Here is a 19,384-nt window from a genome sequence, read left to right as displayed (position 1 = left end):
AAGTGCAAACGGTTTCTAACTGACTGAACCCATTTAAGGTTTTACAGAAAGACTGATTTATTCAATAAACGGGTCCCGGCCACTGACCATTTGATTCAGAGAATGAAGTTTAGTGTTTTAGCAGTTGTGAAAAACTCTCATTTTATACAGTTTTTAACCAGTGACCTTGTATCCAGGTGTTTGTCACTTCTTTTTATTCTCATACAGCCAAAAAACATACAGTTGGGTATTTTCCAACTCTTTTTAACCCATTTAAGCCCACCGGCAACTATAGTTGCCACAGTGTATAGTTGTCATTTTCCTTTTGTAGGTATTTTTCTAGATGTTATCCATGTTTTATGTCTCAATGACATGCAAGAAAACAACTAAATAAAGGATTTCAAGAACAACAACAACAAAAAAAAAGCTATTCACTTCCTTCCTGTGACATGAGACTGTCAACTTCCAACTGCAGGAAGCATGGTGAAGGCAAACCCCCCCAAAGAAAAGTTATTTTCATGTAAGAACATATATCATGGGGAAATGGGGTATACTGTGTTTAATGGGTTCATAAATCAAGGTTATTGGTTTAGTGCTTTTTCCTTTCATAATATTTTATATTGTTATATATTATATATTGTATATTGTTTATTATTATTATTATTATTATTATTATTATTTTATATGTATATGTGACCCCGGACCACAAAATCTTTCAATTTTTTGAAAATGAATAAATAAGCTTTCCATTGATGTATGGTTTGTTAGGATACAACAGTTGGCCGAGATACAACTATTTGAAAATCTGGAATATGAAGGTGCAAAAAAAATCAAAATATTGAGAAAATCGCCTTTAAAGTTGTCCAAATCAAGTCATTATCAATGCATATCCACTTCCAAAAATACATTTTTAATATGTTTACGGTAGAAGATTTACAAAATATCTTCATGGAACATGATCTTTACGTAATATCGTAATGATTTTTTGCATAAAAGAAAAAAGAAAAAAAACATCAATAATTTTGACCGATACAATGTATTTATTGTTGGCTATTGCTACAAATAATAATGCTGTAAATACCATGCGACTGGTGTTGAGGACCAGGGTCTGTATTTTTTTCTAATGAATAATGTAGTTTAACTATTTGATTCAAATGTTCTCCTTCTATTCAAATTCAAATTTGACACTGAAGGGGTGCATACAACATATTTGCTGCACATTCAAATAGGATGAGAAAAAAGAAAAGAAAAAAAACTGGGTAAAATAAATGCAGAACATGTTCACATAGGACACTATTAACAGAACTATATGCATGGAACCATTCATAATGATTTGGGCACAAATGGGTTAATTAACTCATCCACAGATTTATCAAATCTTCTAGCTACTCTCTAATAGCAGCATGGTCTGTTTGAAACTTTTAACACAGGATGAAGGCCAGAGAAGAGATTAATGTTTATGCAGGTGCAGATTCAGCTAAGAGACCTACAGTTTAAATCCCAGAGGCCTGAAATCATTTATATTCTGCACATATATCTGAACTGTCTAATAAATATACTAAACTGTCACATGTTATTGTCATTCAGTATCTCTGTATATGAAATGACAATCTTATAATATTATCTTTGTCAAATAAATCTTATAAAAAATATTTTTTCATACTAAACAAAAAACATGCCTCGTTAGATCAGTGTCAGTGTTAACCCTCTATGGTACGCAATATGATATTAATGAAGAAAAAAATATTTGTGTTGTTTTTCCTGCTTAAAATTGGACACTTTAACAATATCAATAAACATTTTCATAAATTTTTGATTTATTTATTTTTTTATAAGTTTGTTGCCTCAAGGCAACTTTGTACCACAATTGAAAAAAGAAATACATTTATTGAAAACACCAATTTCTTTAATTAGAAACTTGAACAAACAAATGTATCTAGTTTTTAATGTATTAAAAGTTTTATATTTAATAAAAAGTAACATTTTATATCCAGCTGTTGCCCTCAGGCAACATTGTACCATAGTGGAACACAAATATTACCAGATATTTTTATGTAATTATATAAAGTTATCATCTTCATCTTCATCCTCATCTCCATCTTCTCTCTCTCCCTGACAGACTGTCACTATGATTTCATCTTCCTCATCACAGTATGACCCCTCATTAACTCCTCATCCTCACCCTCATCAGCTGGCTTATCTACGTGTGTTTTATACCTTTTTGAAGTACTATAGAAAATGTGCAGATCATAATATATGCAGATATAGTATGTGAATTAGTATTCTTATAAGTGCATTACAAAATCATGTGAAAATGCAAATATATTTAGATAATTCTCACTCTTTTCCTTACAAATATGATACATTTTTGCTGTATGGCCTTATGTGATCCCATTATGGTACAATGTTGCCTTGAGGCAAGTTTTATTGTTATTTTCTCTAAAACATTTGATGATATATAATGTAAAGTTCTTGAAAATACTTCTTTATTTGCCAGTGAAGGTGACTCATATTTTTGAGGGTAATTAAATGGATACAGACAAGTGAAAAAAAGCACTTTTTAATGGAGAAAATATAGTCATATGACATGACCTGTGTTGGTCATATTTTGGTCTTTTTTGCACTTTTATTGATTAGTATTTGAGTTATTATGTCCTGAGATATGTTTGATCAATCAATTTGTGCTTTATTTTATTAAAAACAAACTAAAAAAGACCATGTTGCCTGGAGGCAACACCTTACCATAGAGGGTTAAGAGATTAAAAAAAAAAAACCTGGGAAAAAAAATGCAGAACATGTTCACATAGGACACTATTAACAGGACTATATGCATGAAACCATTCATAAAAAATTGGGCGCATAGATCAGTGTTAGGGTGAAATCACAGTGTTTTGTGCTCGAACTATATTGAGGGGAGGGGCGTGTTGAACCTTGTGACGCGGTGCTGGTTTCTCTCAGGTCCTGTAAGCAAATGTAAAAGTCCTCCGACTAACACACTCATCTACCACTGTTTATCATCATTAGACAGAGCTGTGTTAAACATGTCTGGAAGAGGCAAAGGCGGTAAAGGACTCGGAAAAGGAGGCGCCAAGCGTCACCGTAAAGTTCTGCGCGATAACATCCAGGGAATCACCAAACCCGCCATCCGTCGTCTCGCTCGCCGTGGCGGTGTCAAGCGCATCTCCGGTCTGATCTACGAGGAGACCCGCGGAGTGTTGAAGGTGTTTCTGGAGAACGTCATCCGCGATGCCGTCACCTACACCGAGCACGCCAAGAGAAAGACCGTGACCGCCATGGATGTTGTGTACGCGCTGAAGCGACAGGGACGCACTCTGTACGGCTTCGGAGGATAAACTTCTCAAATCAGGAACAACTACACCAACCCAACGGCTCTTTTCAGAGCCACCCACTCTCTCACATAAAGAGTCTGAAATTTAGTTGATAAAATGTTTTGTTTTTTGGATTCAGAAAATGTTACTAAATATAAACCATTTCACAGTAAAATATCGAGATTAGTAATAACTTTTCTTTTAGTTCTTTTTAATGATAATGCCCAGAATATGTTGGTTTAAGTGGCGCACAAAAGACCTTTTGTAATGTTACAGAATATATAACGATTAAACTAACTTCAAATTAGATCAGAATGGGACTAAAGTTAGATATGAAAATGCAGAAAACATCAACGAAACTAGTTTGTTTTACACGAATGGGCTTTTATTTATTATTCGTGTAGTTTCAACAGTTTCATGAATCAATGAAGTCTCGAGGAAAACTGTTTTTAAAGGATGTCTGACTGATAATGGTTTTCTTTTCTCCAACACTCCCTCAATGGGTCTAAAGGGCTTTTAAAATTACTCGATGTTTCAGTTTTTGTCTAGAATCGCTTATTTTCTCAAACTAATAATAAAAAGAGCGGGAAACGAAACAAAGGAAACAGTCAGGGTGTAGTTCAAACTTTGAGCGGTTGGCGGCGGCGAATGTGATTGGCCCTCATTCCGCTCGTGACGCTTTGAGTTGTCCAATGAAATACGAGTTTATGGGTTTGGCCTTTTAAAAGAAGCAATCAGATAGTTCCTGAATCTCTTTGTAAATTAGCATAGGGCGGTGAATAAATGCCTCTGTATCGCTTCTGATCTCACATTGCTTTGAGAAGTTTGTGTTCAAAAAGCATCATGCCTGAACCAGCAAAGTCCGCGCCTAAGAAGGGCTCCAAGAAGGCCGTCACGAAGACCGCCGGTAAGGGAGGAAAGAAGCGCAGAAAGTCCAGGAAGGAGAGCTACGCTATCTACGTCTACAAAGTCCTGAAGCAGGTTCATCCTGACACCGGCATCTCTTCCAAGGCGATGGGCATCATGAACTCTTTCGTCAACGACATCTTCGAGCGCATCGCCGGTGAGTCGTCTCGTCTCGCTCACTACAACAAGCGCTCCACCATCACTTCTAGAGAGATCCAGACCGCCGTGCGTCTGCTGCTGCCCGGAGAGCTGGCCAAACACGCCGTGTCCGAGGGCACCAAGGCCGTTACCAAGTACACCAGCTCCAAGTAGATCCCAGATTCTCGGCAACCCAAAGGCTCTTTTAAGAGCCACCCAACTTTTCCTTTAAAGAGCTTTTGTTTGTAAAACTATCATTTTTTTGAGAAAAATTTGAGTTTGAAATAAGTGGATTTAAGTGTTACGAAATTTTATCCGAGTCTAATTCGTCGTTGTTCAGTGACAGTAACTCAGTTTTTTTTTTGTTTTATTCCCCTCTGTAAATCCAGGTAAACTGGGGGTTTGGAATGTGGATAAAGAAAAGGTTTTCACTGTTGGACAAATTACTTATTTAAACTGATGATCTCCAATTTTAGCTCTCAAATGTTCGTATGTTACAAATCTTGTACTTTTATTGCTGTTAAAGTACTTCAATACTTGATCTCCATCATCAGAAATCTGCATATTAACGTGGATCAAGTTTACTATATGCATTTAAGCATGTGATTATAAAGTTCATTACTGTAGACAGGAGGATTTGTGCCTAGTCAAGTTGACTTCTGATTCATAGTAATAGAGATTGCTAATGTGTCGTCATCATGACGTATTCCCGGTGGTGAACGCAAAGCATTTTGGGAATCCGCGGCACAAACATACACACGGCGCCAGACTTATTTGCATGGAGGGAAGAACGCAGTGTTCAAGATGCCGTCTACCTGCTGTTTTATACAGTAACTAGTCGCTGCTGCAGGCACAGGTCTTTTTTTACAGATGGATGCAGGACCTGGAGATTGTAAGTGCCGCAGAAAACTCGTCCGTTCAAATGTATGCTAATGTTTTAAGCACCACACTCCTCACTCTCATCTATCTGCGTGCAGTCAGAATTCAACAAACCAGCGTGTGTGTGTGAGATTTTGGTTGGGTGACAGTTGTAGGTTACAGTTTGACAAAAGCACAATGTTGTGTTTTATTGTGTGTACACAAATATAAGTAAACACTTTGCAGTTTGAAAGATGTCCTGTATGAACAAAATGACGGAGTATGTTTTTGTTTCCACTGTTCGATCTCGCCCGCGCCTCTCTCTCTCTCTCTCTCTCTCTCTCTCTCACTCACTCACTCACTCACTCACTCACTCACTCACTCACTCACTCACTCACTCACTCACACACACACACACACACACACACACACACACACACACACACACACACACACACACACACACACACACACACACACACACGTACGTTTGTGAATTGTGGGGACTTTCCATAGGCATAATGCATTTTATACTGTACAAACCGTATTTTCTATCCCCCTACACTAACCCTAAACCTAACCATCACAGGAAACTGTGCACACTTTTACTTTCTCACAAAAACATCATTTAGTATGTTTATTAATCCATTTAAATAATGGATAATAATATAAACAAGTATACACACACACACGTATTTCTGTTTGGGACACACACATGGCTTATAAGCATAACTATTTATGTTAATGCTGCTATGATGGTACACATACTGTAGGCCCTGTTGCATCCTCTGTATTTAACAACAGCGTGGCTTCCCAAACGATTAGAAAGTGTTATAAAAAGGAAAGGTGATGTAACACAATGGTAAACATGCCTCTGTCCCAATTTTTGTTGAGCATGAAATTATAACTTTGTTTATATTTGCAAAATACAATTGTGCTGGTCATTAACTAATTGTTGAGTCATATGTCTTTGTGGTTATGGCTTTTGAATTAATTTTAAATTAGTTAATAGTCATGTGCCTCAACAAGTAAAGTCATAACATGATGCTTTTGCAAATCGTTAGCTAATGATTAATTAAATCAGACAACTGAAAGTTGAAATGCATGGCTTTGACCCATTGTGATAATTAACACATTAATTTACATTATTAGTTAATATAATGTTATTTGGGAATTAACACAATGTCATATTTAATTAACAGCAATTCATATATTATTTAATCTATGAATCATATAGAATGTTTGTTAGTTGCTGATGCAGTGATCATTAATGGTTTAGTTCTTAATGAGTCATACATTAACTCATGATTATCTGTGCATTAGGTCTGCATGAATTAATGCATATTAGTGTACCTGTATTGTATTTGTAAGTGTTACAGGTTCATCTTTCCACTTGTCCAGATGGATATGGTCATTACCTTTACTTTGCATGGGCTTGGGTTGTTGCTAAAATGTATATTGCATAACTGATTACTAATATTGTCATGTTGTTTGTATTCAGTGCATTTCAAAGTAATCTGTATGTAATCTGTACAGTAATAAATGATTACTGTATGTAATCAGTATGTAAGTTTCGTACATCTTAATATGGGACCTGCTGTGACCTCTAATGTTCCAAAATGTTGGTAGTTCAGGTTGAATCTGAAAGTTCCCAGTTCTCTCTTATCCTAAGGGTTGATGAGCCAAAGTCAACTCAATAGTCAGATGACAAATCACATTTGTATTTCTGTTTACATATATACAGTTATCAGCAAGTATTTACAGACATTATCAGTTGCATACATAACCATGACTATCACAATTCCAGTAACATAAAAGAGAGTAGAATATGAGAACATATGTAGCAATTGAACTAATTTACAAAATGACAGTCAAGACTTTTGTCAAGACTTTAAAAACCTTTTCAAATCATCAAAGTACAAGTCAAAGCAAAAGTGATTACAACTGTGACCTGAGTCTGATTCGAGTCCCCAACTCTGCATCATCATCATCATAATCATCATAGCTGATGTCACATAGCCAATCCAATTCTTCATCCATTTCCCCTTCCTCCTCTTCCACCAGCCTAGGAGTTGGCCTCTGTATGTGCATGCTACAGTCTGCTGTCTGAGTCTGAGGTCTTGCAGTCTTCTCTTAAGTAGACTGATTAGGCCATTGGACCCCTCCACTGTGAATCCATTCGTATAGCCTATAGCCAAGTCCACACATGAAGAATAATGGAATTACCGTCACACTAAACATTTAATCAGAGAGAGCTTATTTATGTTAAGACGAATCTTCAATACAAAATCAAATTATCAAATTAAAATAATCTTTGAAGGCTATTTATTCTTAGTTTTTGAGCCAATACTGGCATGATTGCTTTTCACTTGAAAATAGTTTGACCTATGAATGTTAAAATGCATAAAGCAAGATAGTTTGACTTACTTGCTGTTTGTGTGCACACTGAAATGGTGGCCATCAGTGACTGAACCTTTTCTGCTGAGTCCTTAAGGTACTGACAGTGCTGCATCATCTCCTTCACAAGGATCTGTTTTTCTTCTGTCAGTCGTGAGACAAGCATTGGTCAAAGAGCTTCTTCTTGGTGATAATGTCGACACCATCTGAAGGAATGAAAACATTATACATTAATTAGCAAATTTGATGATGATACATTTTAAATAAATACTAAAAGTTAAATCTTCATACAACACCTGTGTTCTGTTCCTGCCAAGGCCAGATCATGCTCTCTGCAGCTTTGTTGGAGAGTTTCTGCACAACTGAGATTGTGTCCACAAGACCACCATCAGGTTGTTGGTTGTATCTCTGGATCTCTTCTAGCAAGCGTTTCTTTTCTTGGGCAATCTTCTGACTAATCTTCTGACACCTTTTGTTGCGGTCTGTAATAAGAGCAAAAACAATGCTATTACAAAAGAGCTGCCATGGCATTTAATGAACAGAACCAATATATCTTCAATTTGCATTTGCATTACTTACATTTACTAATACATACCATTCTGTCTGTAAATGTAGTGCTTCTTCAGACAAATACTCACAAAGAGTGCTTCGATGGAGATCTGCAAACCATGAGCATCAACCGGACTGGATGCTGCATTTCCTAGATTAAAGATAAGAAGAAAGAAAAATGTTTTAAACACACTCTCTACCAACAGAGATGGCAACCTCACGAGTGTCACAGGAGCATATCATTTGAGGAAAGGCTGTTGGCAGCAAACACTCTGCAAGAGCAAAAGACAATCAGGATGAAATTAAAGAATGTTTGGATTGTGAGTAAGTACTTGGAAAACATAATGCATGATTTACTAATGTTGTCTGAAAAAATGCAAATCAATTGAAAAAGAGACACCAACCTTGTTCACAGACAATGTACTTGCCATCATGGAGTTTCACAAACTCGGTTGGAGGAATGTATTTATAAAAGCCATACATGCTGGTTTGCCTACTGTGCAGAGTGTGGCGTTTATGTACCAACTGATCACACTCTGCACAAAACCACTCTGAGGGCAAACATTCCCCACAACAAATGATGGCTTCTCTCACGTGACAGTGATTACATGTCATCTGGAAGATGTTCTCAGCTGACAGCAAGTTGTCAATGTTTTGTGGCCTCGCCTGTTGCCAACATTGTTGGACCTCTTTCTGTCTTTGACACCAACTGGACAATGGTGGCTGCTGAGCAAAATCCTGCCCATCAATGCTCTCTGAATCCCAAAGAAGATCCTCAAGCCTTTGCATATTACAATCTTCAAAGAGAGTAACAGAAAAATACAAACATAATAGAAATCCAGAAATCCAACATTGCAATTCCACTACTGACTTCTTTTGTGGCATTTCCATTGCTTTTAATACAGGGACAGTCCAGGGATAGCAGAGAAGGCAGAGGGTGAAAGGATAGTTGGAAATGGACAATCAAACCCATGACCCTTAAAGGAACATTCCACCATTTTTAGAAATAGGGCTTATTCAACTTTTTCATACATTTAGATATGTGGGCAAATACATTTTTGTCTCAGTGCATGCATTGTTTTAGTTTGGCAGGGTCGGCGCTAGCTTAGCTTAGCATAATGAATGGAATCCTATGTTGCCAGCTAGCATGTCCCGAGTAAAAGTGATCCAAAAAAAAAAAAAACACCTAATTACTTAATTACTGGCCTGCGTATTCACAATGAATACAAATAGCGATGCAGAATAAGACTAGGCGATTTCCTAGGCAGATATTGACTTGGGACTATATAATGAGGAAGCACAGGCGAAGCACTGCTACTTGGGCGCAGAGATATCACGCAACAGATGAAATCCACAAATATCTCTGCGCCCCAAGTAGCAGTGCTTCGCCTGTGCTTCCCCATAATATATATGGTTTAGCTGGTGGAATCAACTGTCTCTTAATGGTGTCAATTAATATAAATGAAAACATGTCCCACCTTCCTACATACTTTTGTGCATCATATTGCAATATATCATTTGACGCGTTGAAGAAGATTTCAGCTGATTGGCTAACCCACAAGGTGAATGGAAAGACAAACAGAAATATAGGTATACTTTGATTTATTTGAACACAGCTTTTTTTTTTACAAAAATCAATAATAAAGAAAAAAAACAGCATGACAGCATGTTAGGGTGGAAACCATTGAAAGTGTGTAACGTAACGTGGCTCCTCCTTCTCGTCTAAAATAGTCACATCCGCAACCAGGATGGCTGTGCCCGTAACGGGTAACTCGACAACTCATAGTCAAGTCAAGTCAAATTTATTTATATAGCGCTTTTACAATTGGTAATTGTTTCAAAGCAGCTTTACATATTAGAAGCACAGAAAAAAAGGGAAGTGGTTAAAACTGTACAAACAAGCGTGGTAATATGTAACATATACAAGATGGTGCTACATTAAGCCAATGTCGGCTGACTTCCAGGGGTGGAAAAAACCCCCTAGGAGAAAAACCCAGCGTGCTAGCACTGGGAAAAAAGTCCTAGGAGGGAAAAAACCCCTTGGAAGATATATATATGTAAATGTATATGGAGATCAAAATCTGAATTGTACATTTTATTATAGAGATTAAAAATCGATTATATATAAATATATGCAAGCGGATACGGGGATCCTGGGCTACGTTGTAGTCAGGTCCAGACGCAGGTTCTCCATCTGACCTGGATACGGCCTGGATCCAGCACCCGGCAAACCTCAGGATAAGCAGAGAGACAGATATTAGCGTAGATGCCATTCTTGTTCTGATGTACAGGTATATCTAGTGTTATAGGAAATGTTCTCGGTTCCGGCCGACCTAATTATTGCAGCGTAACAATCCTTTAACGGATTTGAAAAATGTTAATGTATTGATGATGTGTTATGTGTATGCAAGAGCAAAGAGATGTGTTTTTAGTCTAGATTTAAACTGACAGAGTGTGTCTGCTTCCCGAACAATGCTAGGAAGATTGTTCCAGAGTTTAGGTGCTAAATAGGAAAATGATCTGCCGCCTTCAGTTGATTTTGATATTCTGGGTATTATCAACTGGCCTAAATTCTGAGATCGCAATAAACGTGAAGGACTATAATGCATTAAGAGCTCACTTAGGTACTGGGGAGCTAAACCATTTAGAGCTTTATAAGTAAGTAGCAAGATTTTAAAATCTATACGATGTTTAATAGGGAGCCAATGTAATGTTGACAGAACTGGGCTAATATGGTCATACTTTCTGGTTCTAGTAAGAACTCTAGCTGCCGCATTTTGAACCAACTGTAGTTTGTTTAAAAGCCGAGCAGAACAACCACCCAGTAGAGCGTTACAATAATCTAGTCTTGAGGTCATGAATGCATGAACCAACTGTTCCGCATTTGTCATTGAGAGCATATGTCGTAATTTAGATATATTTTTTAGATGGAAGAAGGCGGTTTTACAGATACTAGAAACATGACTTTCAAATGAAAGATTGGTATCAAAGAGCACACCCAGGTTCCTAACTGAGGACGAAGGTTTAATGGAGCACCCGTCAAGTGTTAGAGAGTATTCAAGGTTTTTTCGTGAGGAAGTTTTTGGTCCAAAGATTAGGAAATCAGTTTTTTCTGAATTTAATAATAAGAAATTTCTTGTCATCCAGTTTTTAATGTCAGCTATGCATTCTGTTAGTTTTGTGAATTTGTAGGTTTCGTCAGGGCGCGAGGAAATATAGAGCTGAGTATCGTCAGCGTAGCAGTGAAAACTAACACCATGCTTCCTAATTATCTCTCCTAAGGGCAGCATGTACAGAGTGAAAAGCAACGGTCCTAATACTGAGCCTTGTGGTACCCCATATTTAACCTGTGATCGATACGACATCTCTTCATTAACTACCACAGACTGATAACGGTCAGATAAGTATGATTTGAACCATGCCAAAGCAATTCCACTAATGCCAATATAGTTTTCAAGTCTTTTTAAAAGAATGTTATGATCGATAGTGTCAAAAGCAGCACTGAGATCTAATAACACTAATAGAGAAATACAGCCACGATCGGATGATAGGAGTAGATCGTTTGTAACTCTAACGAGAGCAGTCTCAGTACTATGGTATGGTCTAAATCCTGACTGGAAATCCTCACAGATTCCATTTCTTTCTAAAAAGGAACACAGTTGTGTTGAAACTGCCTTTTCTAGTATCTTTGACAGAAAAGGTAGATTCGAGATTGGCCTGTAATTTACTATATCTCTCGGATCTAGTTGAGGTTTTTTAATAAGAGGTTTGATAATAGCCTGCTTAAAGGTTTTTGGCACGTGTCCTAGTGTTAAAGATGAATTAATTATATCAAGAAGTGGACCTACGACCTCTGGAAGCATTTCTTTCAGTAGTTTAGTCGGCATTGGGTCTAACATACATGTCGTTGATTTTGATGATTTGATAAGTTTAGATAATTCTTCCTCTCCTATAGCGGCGAATGATTCTAGTTTTACCTCAGGGACACTACAGTGCACTGTCTGAAGAGAAACTGTAGACGGTTGCATGTTTATAATTTTCTCTCTAATATTATCAATCTTGCAAGTAAAGAAGTTCATAAAGTCATTACTGCTGTGCTCTATGGAAACGTCAGCAGTTGAATCTCTGTTTCTAGTTAATTTAGCCACTGTGTCAAATAAATACCTAGGATTATGTTTGTTTTCTATTAAGAGATTTGAAAAATAAGTAGATCTAGCATTTCTTATGGCTGTTCTGTACTCAATCATTTTTTCTTTCCACGAAAGGCGAAAAACTTCTAGTTTTGTTTTCTTCCAACTACGTTCAGCTTTTCTAACAGCTCGTTTTAGAGCCCGAGTGTGCTCATCATACCACGGCGTTGGATTAGTTTCCTTAATCTTCTTTAGACGTAAAGGAGCGACCGCATCTAATGTGCTGGAAAAGAGAGAGCCAATAGTTTCTGTTGCAGCATCGAGTTCTTCTATGTTGTCAGGTATACTAAGGCGATGAAACTGCTCGGGGAGATTATTTATAAAGCAATCTTTAGTGGCAGACGTGATTTTTCTACAATATTTATGGCTGGGTGGTGGTTTTGTAGCCTTGGCTAATTGTATTATACACGAGACTAAATAATGATCTGATATATCATCGCTCTGCTGTAGAATTTCAACAGCATCAATATCTATTCCATGCGACAGTATTAGATCTAGGGTATGATTACGACAATGAGTGGGTCCTGACACGTGTTGTTTAACTCCAATAGAGTTTAAAATATCTGCAAATGCCAATCCAAATGCGTCTTTATTATTATCTACATGGATATTAAAATCACCAACAACAAGGACTTTATCCGCAGCCAGTACTAACTCTGATAGAAACTCAGCAAATTCTTTGATAAAGTCAGTATGGTGCCCTGGTGGCCTGTATACAGTAGCCAGCACAAATGTCAACTTACATAATGTTACATAAAGCACCATCACTTCAAAGGAATTATATTTGAAATTCTTTTGAATGATTCTGAATATATTACTATAAATTACAGCAACACCTCCCCCTTTGCCTTTCTGTCGAGGATTGTGTCGATAATCATAACCTTGAGGACTAGATTCATTTAAAGTAATGTAATCGTCTGGTTTTAGCCAGGTTTCTGTCAAACACAGCAAGTCTAGTTTATTGTCTGTGATAATTTCATTTACAATAAGTGCTTTTGAAGAAATAGATCTAATATTCAGTAACCCAAGCTTTATCATTTGTTTATCTGATTTATCTGTGATTTTCATTTTTTGAACATCAATTAAATTTTTACCCTTAAAAGGTTTTGGAAGTTTTTTGTATTTACTAGTTCGAGGTACAGACACAGTCTCTATGTGATAATATCTAGGTGAAAGTGTTTCTATCTAGGTGAAAGTGTTTCTATATCTAGGTGAAAGTGTTTCTATAGCAGGTATTCAACTCATATTGAACTACAGACCAATGGGTGACGTCACACATGGTTGGCACCTGGTGGGAACTGGCAGGCCGGCTCCCATGTCTCCTCCCAGATTTTTCCACTGTATCAGTAAAAAAAAAAAAAAAAAAAAAAAAAATTATATATATAGTTTCACAGCATAAATATTTTCAAAAAAATTGTACGGTTTTGTATTTCATTGTTTTTATACAAACCTATACATATATAGTGCTTGATGCAATGTAACAGATAAACATCAGCCACTCTCATCAATAAAGTCATAGAAAGTTAACTAGCCAATAGCCGATATCAGTCAACAAGGATGATCTTGGCCGATACTGATGTTCTGCCAATATATTGGTGAATGTCTACTTCCTACATATAATCACACAGGGGCAATTATGCATGGTACTGAAAAGAGCAAGTGGCTAAATCCTGTAGGCAATATTTGACACTGCATTTAATCCAACCTATACCAACAGTGTAACCAACAGTGTAATTAATATACAGATGGGTCTCCAAAATTACAATATTGTGCAATATTTCAAGCAATTTTTGTTGTTTTAATCTTGATGATTACAGCTTACAGCTCATGAAAACCATAAATCATCAACTCAAAATATTAGAATAAAGAGGAATACAGAAATGTCGACCTTTTGAAAATAAATTTACAAATCTGACTTATCAAAAATTGTTAATGCATACACTCTATACTTGGTCTGGCTACTTTTGCACAAATTACTGCATCAGTGTGGTGTGGTATGGAGGCCATCAGTGTATGGCATTGCTGAGGTGTTATGGAATCCCAGGTTGCTTTGATAGTGACCTTGAGGTTGTCTGTAATGTTAGGTTTGGTGTCTATCATTGTCCTCTCTATGGGGTTCAGGTGTGATGAGTTAAGCACAGCAATACCATGCTAAGCAAACCAGTTACTAGCAGTTTTGGCACTGTGGCAGGGGCAGAGTCCTGCTGGTAAAGGAAATCAGCATGTACATAAAGCTTGTCAGCAGATGGAACCATGCTCTAAAATCTCCACGTAGAAGGCTGCATTGACTCTGGACTTAAAACCTAGTGGACATCACAATTCTCTCACCGCTGCTTGTTGGTTGCAAAACTTTGAGACCCACCTGTACATTTAAATTTGTGTGTGCTACAATATTGTCATGATCACCGTTTGTTCCTGTCAGTTCCCGGACTACATCTCCCATCATCCTCTCTGCCACTCACCTGCACACACTTCACACTAATCACTTATCACCACACCCAGCTGCAGCTCATTACACGGACTATAAAAGACTCATACACACACCACCTCACTGCTAGGTCTTGTTTTCACTTGTGTTACACTTCCAAGCGTTTCTCCTGTCTCTCTGTCTGTTCCGGTTCCCGTTACTGATCCCCGTCTGGTTCTATTGTTCTGTGATTGATCGCTGCCTGCCTTTTGACTACTGCCTGTTATCTGACTACGTTCCTGCCTGTCTCTGATGTTCCTGTTTGCCCCGTTTGACCATGCCTGTACGACCACGCTCAACATTTAATAAAGCTTTGCATATGGATCTCACTCTGAGTCCCGCCTTCGTTACAGAAGACCTAGCCACATCAAGATCCAGCAGCTTTGTTGGGCGTCCTAGTCCCAGCATGGATCCTGCAATGCGCCTTGTAGGCCTTCGTCAAGGTAACTGCACCCTGGAGGCACATATTCAGATATTCTTGGACATTTCTCATTTTTCTGATTTACCGGACTGTGCCCTGATTGACTTTTTTGCCCATGGACTAAACGAACCTCTTAAGGGGTATTTAATCGCTAATGGTCCCCGAGGGACGTTTATGGAATTCTTGGACTTTGCCCTGCTTACCGTTGGTTCACGTTTTACTGTGGGTGTCGCGGAGGAACGTGAAACCTCGTCTCCTCATGTAATGGCGGCTACCACAACAACACTAAGTCAAGTCTCCGCTGATCGCCCAGAGCAACGTCAAGTCTCCGCTGATCGCCCAGAGCAACGTCACGCCTTCGCTGATCGCCCAGAGCAACGTCACGCCTTCGCTGATCGCCCAGAGCAAAGTCACGTCGCCGCTGATCGCCCAGAGTCACGTCAGGTCTCTAGATCAGTCCGGGAGCGGAGAGTGTTGCGTTCCAGTGTGACCGATCCACCGTTGATTTCAGTCCGAGCAGCTGGCATCCCCAAGTCTCCGTCGGCCGCTTCGCTTTCAAGCCCGGTGGCCGCTTCGCTCTCAAACCCGGTGGCCGCTTCGCACTCAAGCCAGCCGACCGCTTCGCACTCAAGCCCGCCGGCCGCTTCACACTCAAGCCCGCCGGCCGCTTCGCACTCAAGCCCGCCGGCCGCTTCGCACTCAAGCTCGCCGGTTTCAGCGCTCTCAAGCTCGCCGGTTTCAGCGCTCTCAAGCTCGCCGGTTTCAGCGCTCTCAAGCTCGCCGGTTTCAGCGCTCTCAAGCTCGCCGGTTTCAACGCTCTCAAGCTCGCCGGTTTCAACGCTCTCAAGCTCGCCGGTTTCTACGCTCTCAAGCTCGCCGGTTTCAACGCTCTCAAGCTCGCCGGTTGCTATGGACTCTCGTTCGCCTATTGCAGTGGACTTAAGCACCCTGGACGCGATGGACGAAATGGCTGCTTTGCCAGTGCCCACGGGCAAGATGGCCGCCCCTGCGGTGCTCAAGGATGCAGGGGTTGTTCCAGCCATTGAGTCCGCTCCAGCCAGTGAGTCCGCTCCAGCACAGCCTGCTCTCCTGGTCTGTCCTGTCTTGGCCCAGAGGGCTGTGCTCACCTTTTATGTCTTGGCTGTCCTACGTGCGTTGAGGAACTCAAGCTCTATTGCCGTCCCGGAGCAGCCCGAGTCCGCTGCCGTCCCGGAGCAGCCCGCTGCCGTCCCGGAGCAGCCCGAGCCCGCTGCCGTCTCGGAGCTGTCTGCTCTCCTTGATACGGCCACGGAGGCCGTTACCGAGCTGCCTGCTCTCCTTGATACGGCCACGGAGGCCGTCACCGAGCTGGCCGCTCACCCTGATACGTCTGCCCTGCTGCCGACGCCACCCAAACTCCTTGCCCACGAGCCCGCTACGGACCACGCTGAAATCCCCAAGAACTTTTTGGGGGGGGGCAGGATACCTGAGGGTGGGGAGCTTGTGGGTGGGGACCTTGCCTGGTCACTGCCGTCATCGGCCTTTGCACTGTTATGGCCACCCATGGACTGTAGCCCACTATGGCCATTAATGGATTCTGACCCACCGTGGTCATTCACGGACTCTGTCTCGCCGTGGCTGCCCAAGCCACCTGACCTGCCATGGCTGCCTGAGCCACCTGACCTGCCGTGGCTGCCCGAGGCTCCTGACCTGCCATGGCTGCCTGAGCCACCTGACCTGCCGTGGCTGCCCGAGGCTCCTGACCTGCCGCGGCTGCCTGAACCACCTGACCTGCTGTGGCTGCTCAAGCCACCTGACCCGCCGTGGCTTCCTGACACACCTGACCTGCCGTGGCCGCCCGAGCCACCTGACCCGCCGTGGCCGCCCGAGGCTCCTGGATCTGCATTAGGGACCCCGTTTCTGTCTGCATGCAGGTCTCCAATGCACCCACCCTCCCTCCCTAGCTGTTCCTTTTACGCCGCGAGGACGCGCCTTCCGGGAGGGGGGCGTTATGTCATGATCACCGTTTGTTCCTGTCAGTTCCCGGACTACATCTCCCATCATCCTCTCTGCCACTCACCTGCACACACTTCACACTAATCACTTATCACCACACCCAGCTGCAGCTCATTACACGGACTATAAAAGACTCATACACACACCACCTCACTGCTAGGTCTTGTTTTCACTTGTGTTACACTTCCAAGCGTTTCTCCTGTCTCTCTGTCTGTTCCGGTTCCCGTTACTGATCCCCGTCTGGTTCTATTGTTCTGTGATTGATCGCTGCCTGCCTTTTGACTACTGCCTGTTATCTGACTACGTTCCTGCCTGTCTCTGATGTTCCTGTTTGCCCCGTTTGACCATGCCTGTACGACCACGCTCAACATTTAATAAAGCTTTGCATATGGATCTCACTCTGAGTCCCGCCTTCGTTACAATATACATTCCAACCTTACGTTCCAACCTTTATCCACCTCCAATGAGATGGCTAAAAGTGGAAACAGAAAGGACATTTATGAAGGCAATATAAACCAATATAAAGCAGTACTTACCATGCAGAGCAAGGTAACCATTTCACCCTTACTTCTGCTTGCCCCTACAGAAAGACACAAACATATAATCAGGTTTTGAATATCATCATTTTTGGGGCAAGGCAACTTGGCCTTCAGTTGAACTTAAATGGACTCAAATTACCACTTGCTTAAATGGTCAGTATTTTGTGATATGTGAAATGCCAGATGAGCCACAGACAATGGAGAGATGATCAGAGCCTAATGAAAAATATATTTCTTACCTCATTTATCCTTCTTCCTGTTATGGAGTCATATTTGAAAACTTTTTGCCTACTACATTTCCGGCAACCTTAAATGACAAAAATAAATAAATAAATAAATAAATAAATAAATAAATAAATAAATAAATTAAATAAATATTAATTAACCATAAATGTCAAAAAACTTGAAATGAACATTAACATTGTCCTCAAACATCAGAACAGAAAATAAGAGCTACCTGGGCTGCCTATTGATGTGTGTGTGTGTGCGCGTGTATTCATCTCTCCTCAAGTGTGTATTGCTCATTGCTTTACTCCTAGAGTGTGTGTTCAGTACTGAAAGGTATTTATGCGAGGACAAACTCCTTTGTGTATCAGACTGGCCACTGAAAATTAATCACTATTAACTAATTGACTGTATTTAAATTCGCCTGAAATTTAAATTTCATGAATAATGATTACAAAAAGGGGAAATTCATACATAGTGTGCTAAGACCACAGTTCACTTACACTTTCTTTTTTTTGGGGGGGGTTGTTCTTTCACAGGGAGAGAGACGGGGTATAAATCTAAAAGATAAAATGTCTCTTTTTCCTGGGCCTGAGGCTGGGACTCAGCCAGGGCCAAGAACTGATGCTGTGGCTCTGGCTGGGCCTGATGCTGGGGCTCGGTCTGGGCCTGAGGCTGGGGCTCTGGCTGGGCCTGAGGCTGTGGCTCGGTCTGGGCCTGATGCTGGGGCTCGGTCTGGGCCTGATGCTGGGGCTCGGTCTGGGCCTGATGCTGGGGCTCGGTCTGGGCCTGAGGCTGTGGCTCGGTCTGGGCCTGATGCTGGGGCTCGGTCTGGGCCTGATGCTGGGGCTCGGTCTGGGCCTGATGCTGGGGCTCGGTCTGGGCCTGAGGCTGTGGCTCGGTCTGGGCCTGATGCTGGGGCTCGGTCTGGGCCTGATGCTGGGGCTCGGTCTGGGCCTGAGGCTGGGGCTCGGTCTGGGCCTGAGGCTGTGGCTCGGTCTGGGCCTGAGGCTGGGGCTCGGTCTGGGCCTGAGGCTGGGGCTCGGTCTGGGCCTGAGGCTGGGGCTCGGTCTGGGCCTGAGGCTGGGGCTCGGTCTGGGCCTGATGCTGGGGCTCGGTCTGGGCCTGAGGCTGTGGCTCGGTCTGGGCCTGAGGCTGTGGCTCGGTCTGGGCCTGATGCTGGGGCTCGGTCTGGGCCTGAGGCTGTGGCTCGGTCTGGGCCTGAGGCTGGGGCTCGGTCTGGGCCTGAGGCTGGGGCTCGGTCTGGGCCTGAGGCTGGGGCTCGGGCAATGTCGTCGTGGAGTTCCCTACAATATTGTATGTGTATGTTAATTTTCAATATTTCACCATCATAAAAAAACCCCAGTTTAAAACTGTCATGACTTAAATTA

General features: G+C 41.2%; 2 protein-coding genes and 2 long non-coding RNA genes across 4 annotated transcripts; 2 read left to right on the top strand and 2 right to left on the bottom strand.

Moving 5' to 3' along the window:
- Positions 1 to 3,020: 3,020 nt before the first annotated feature.
- Positions 3,021 to 3,332, top strand: LOC137014836 (histone H4). The gene has a single exon (XM_067379345.1). It carries the CDS (start codon positions 3,021 to 3,023, stop codon positions 3,330 to 3,332), a length of 312 nt encoding a protein of 103 aa, XP_067235446.1.
- Positions 3,333 to 3,917: 585 nt separating this feature from the next.
- On the top strand, positions 3,918 to 6,799 carry LOC137014551 (histone H2B-like). Its single transcript, XM_067378924.1, has one exon. It carries the CDS (start codon positions 4,152 to 4,154, stop codon positions 4,524 to 4,526), a length of 375 nt encoding a protein of 124 aa, XP_067235025.1. The 5' UTR covers positions 3,918 to 4,151; the 3' UTR covers positions 4,527 to 6,799.
- An 843-nt stretch (positions 6,800 to 7,642) lies between these two features.
- Positions 7,643 to 8,658, bottom strand: LOC137014581 (uncharacterized). Its single transcript, XR_010893869.1, has 4 exons — positions 8,561 to 8,658; positions 8,246 to 8,307; positions 7,904 to 8,089; positions 7,643 to 7,813 (listed from the first exon to the last, which is right to left on the bottom strand). It is a non-coding gene; the product is annotated as an uncharacterized lncRNA (long non-coding RNA).
- Positions 8,659 to 13,575: 4,917 nt separating this feature from the next.
- On the bottom strand, positions 13,576 to 18,659 carry LOC137014574 (uncharacterized). The gene is made up of 4 exons (XR_010893863.1): positions 18,497 to 18,659; positions 18,008 to 18,075; positions 17,766 to 17,809; positions 13,576 to 13,684 (listed from the first exon to the last, which is right to left on the bottom strand). It is a non-coding gene; the product is annotated as an uncharacterized lncRNA (long non-coding RNA).
- Positions 18,660 to 19,384: the final 725 nt, after the last annotated feature.

This window comes from Chanodichthys erythropterus, chromosome 24 (genome assembly GCF_024489055.1).
Source record: "Chanodichthys erythropterus isolate Z2021 chromosome 24, ASM2448905v1, whole genome shotgun sequence".
Taxonomy (NCBI): Eukaryota; Metazoa; Chordata; class Actinopteri; order Cypriniformes; family Xenocyprididae; genus Chanodichthys; species Chanodichthys erythropterus.
The sequence above is the reverse complement of the archived record's forward strand: the minus strand, read 5'-3'. Positions and strand labels throughout refer to the sequence as shown.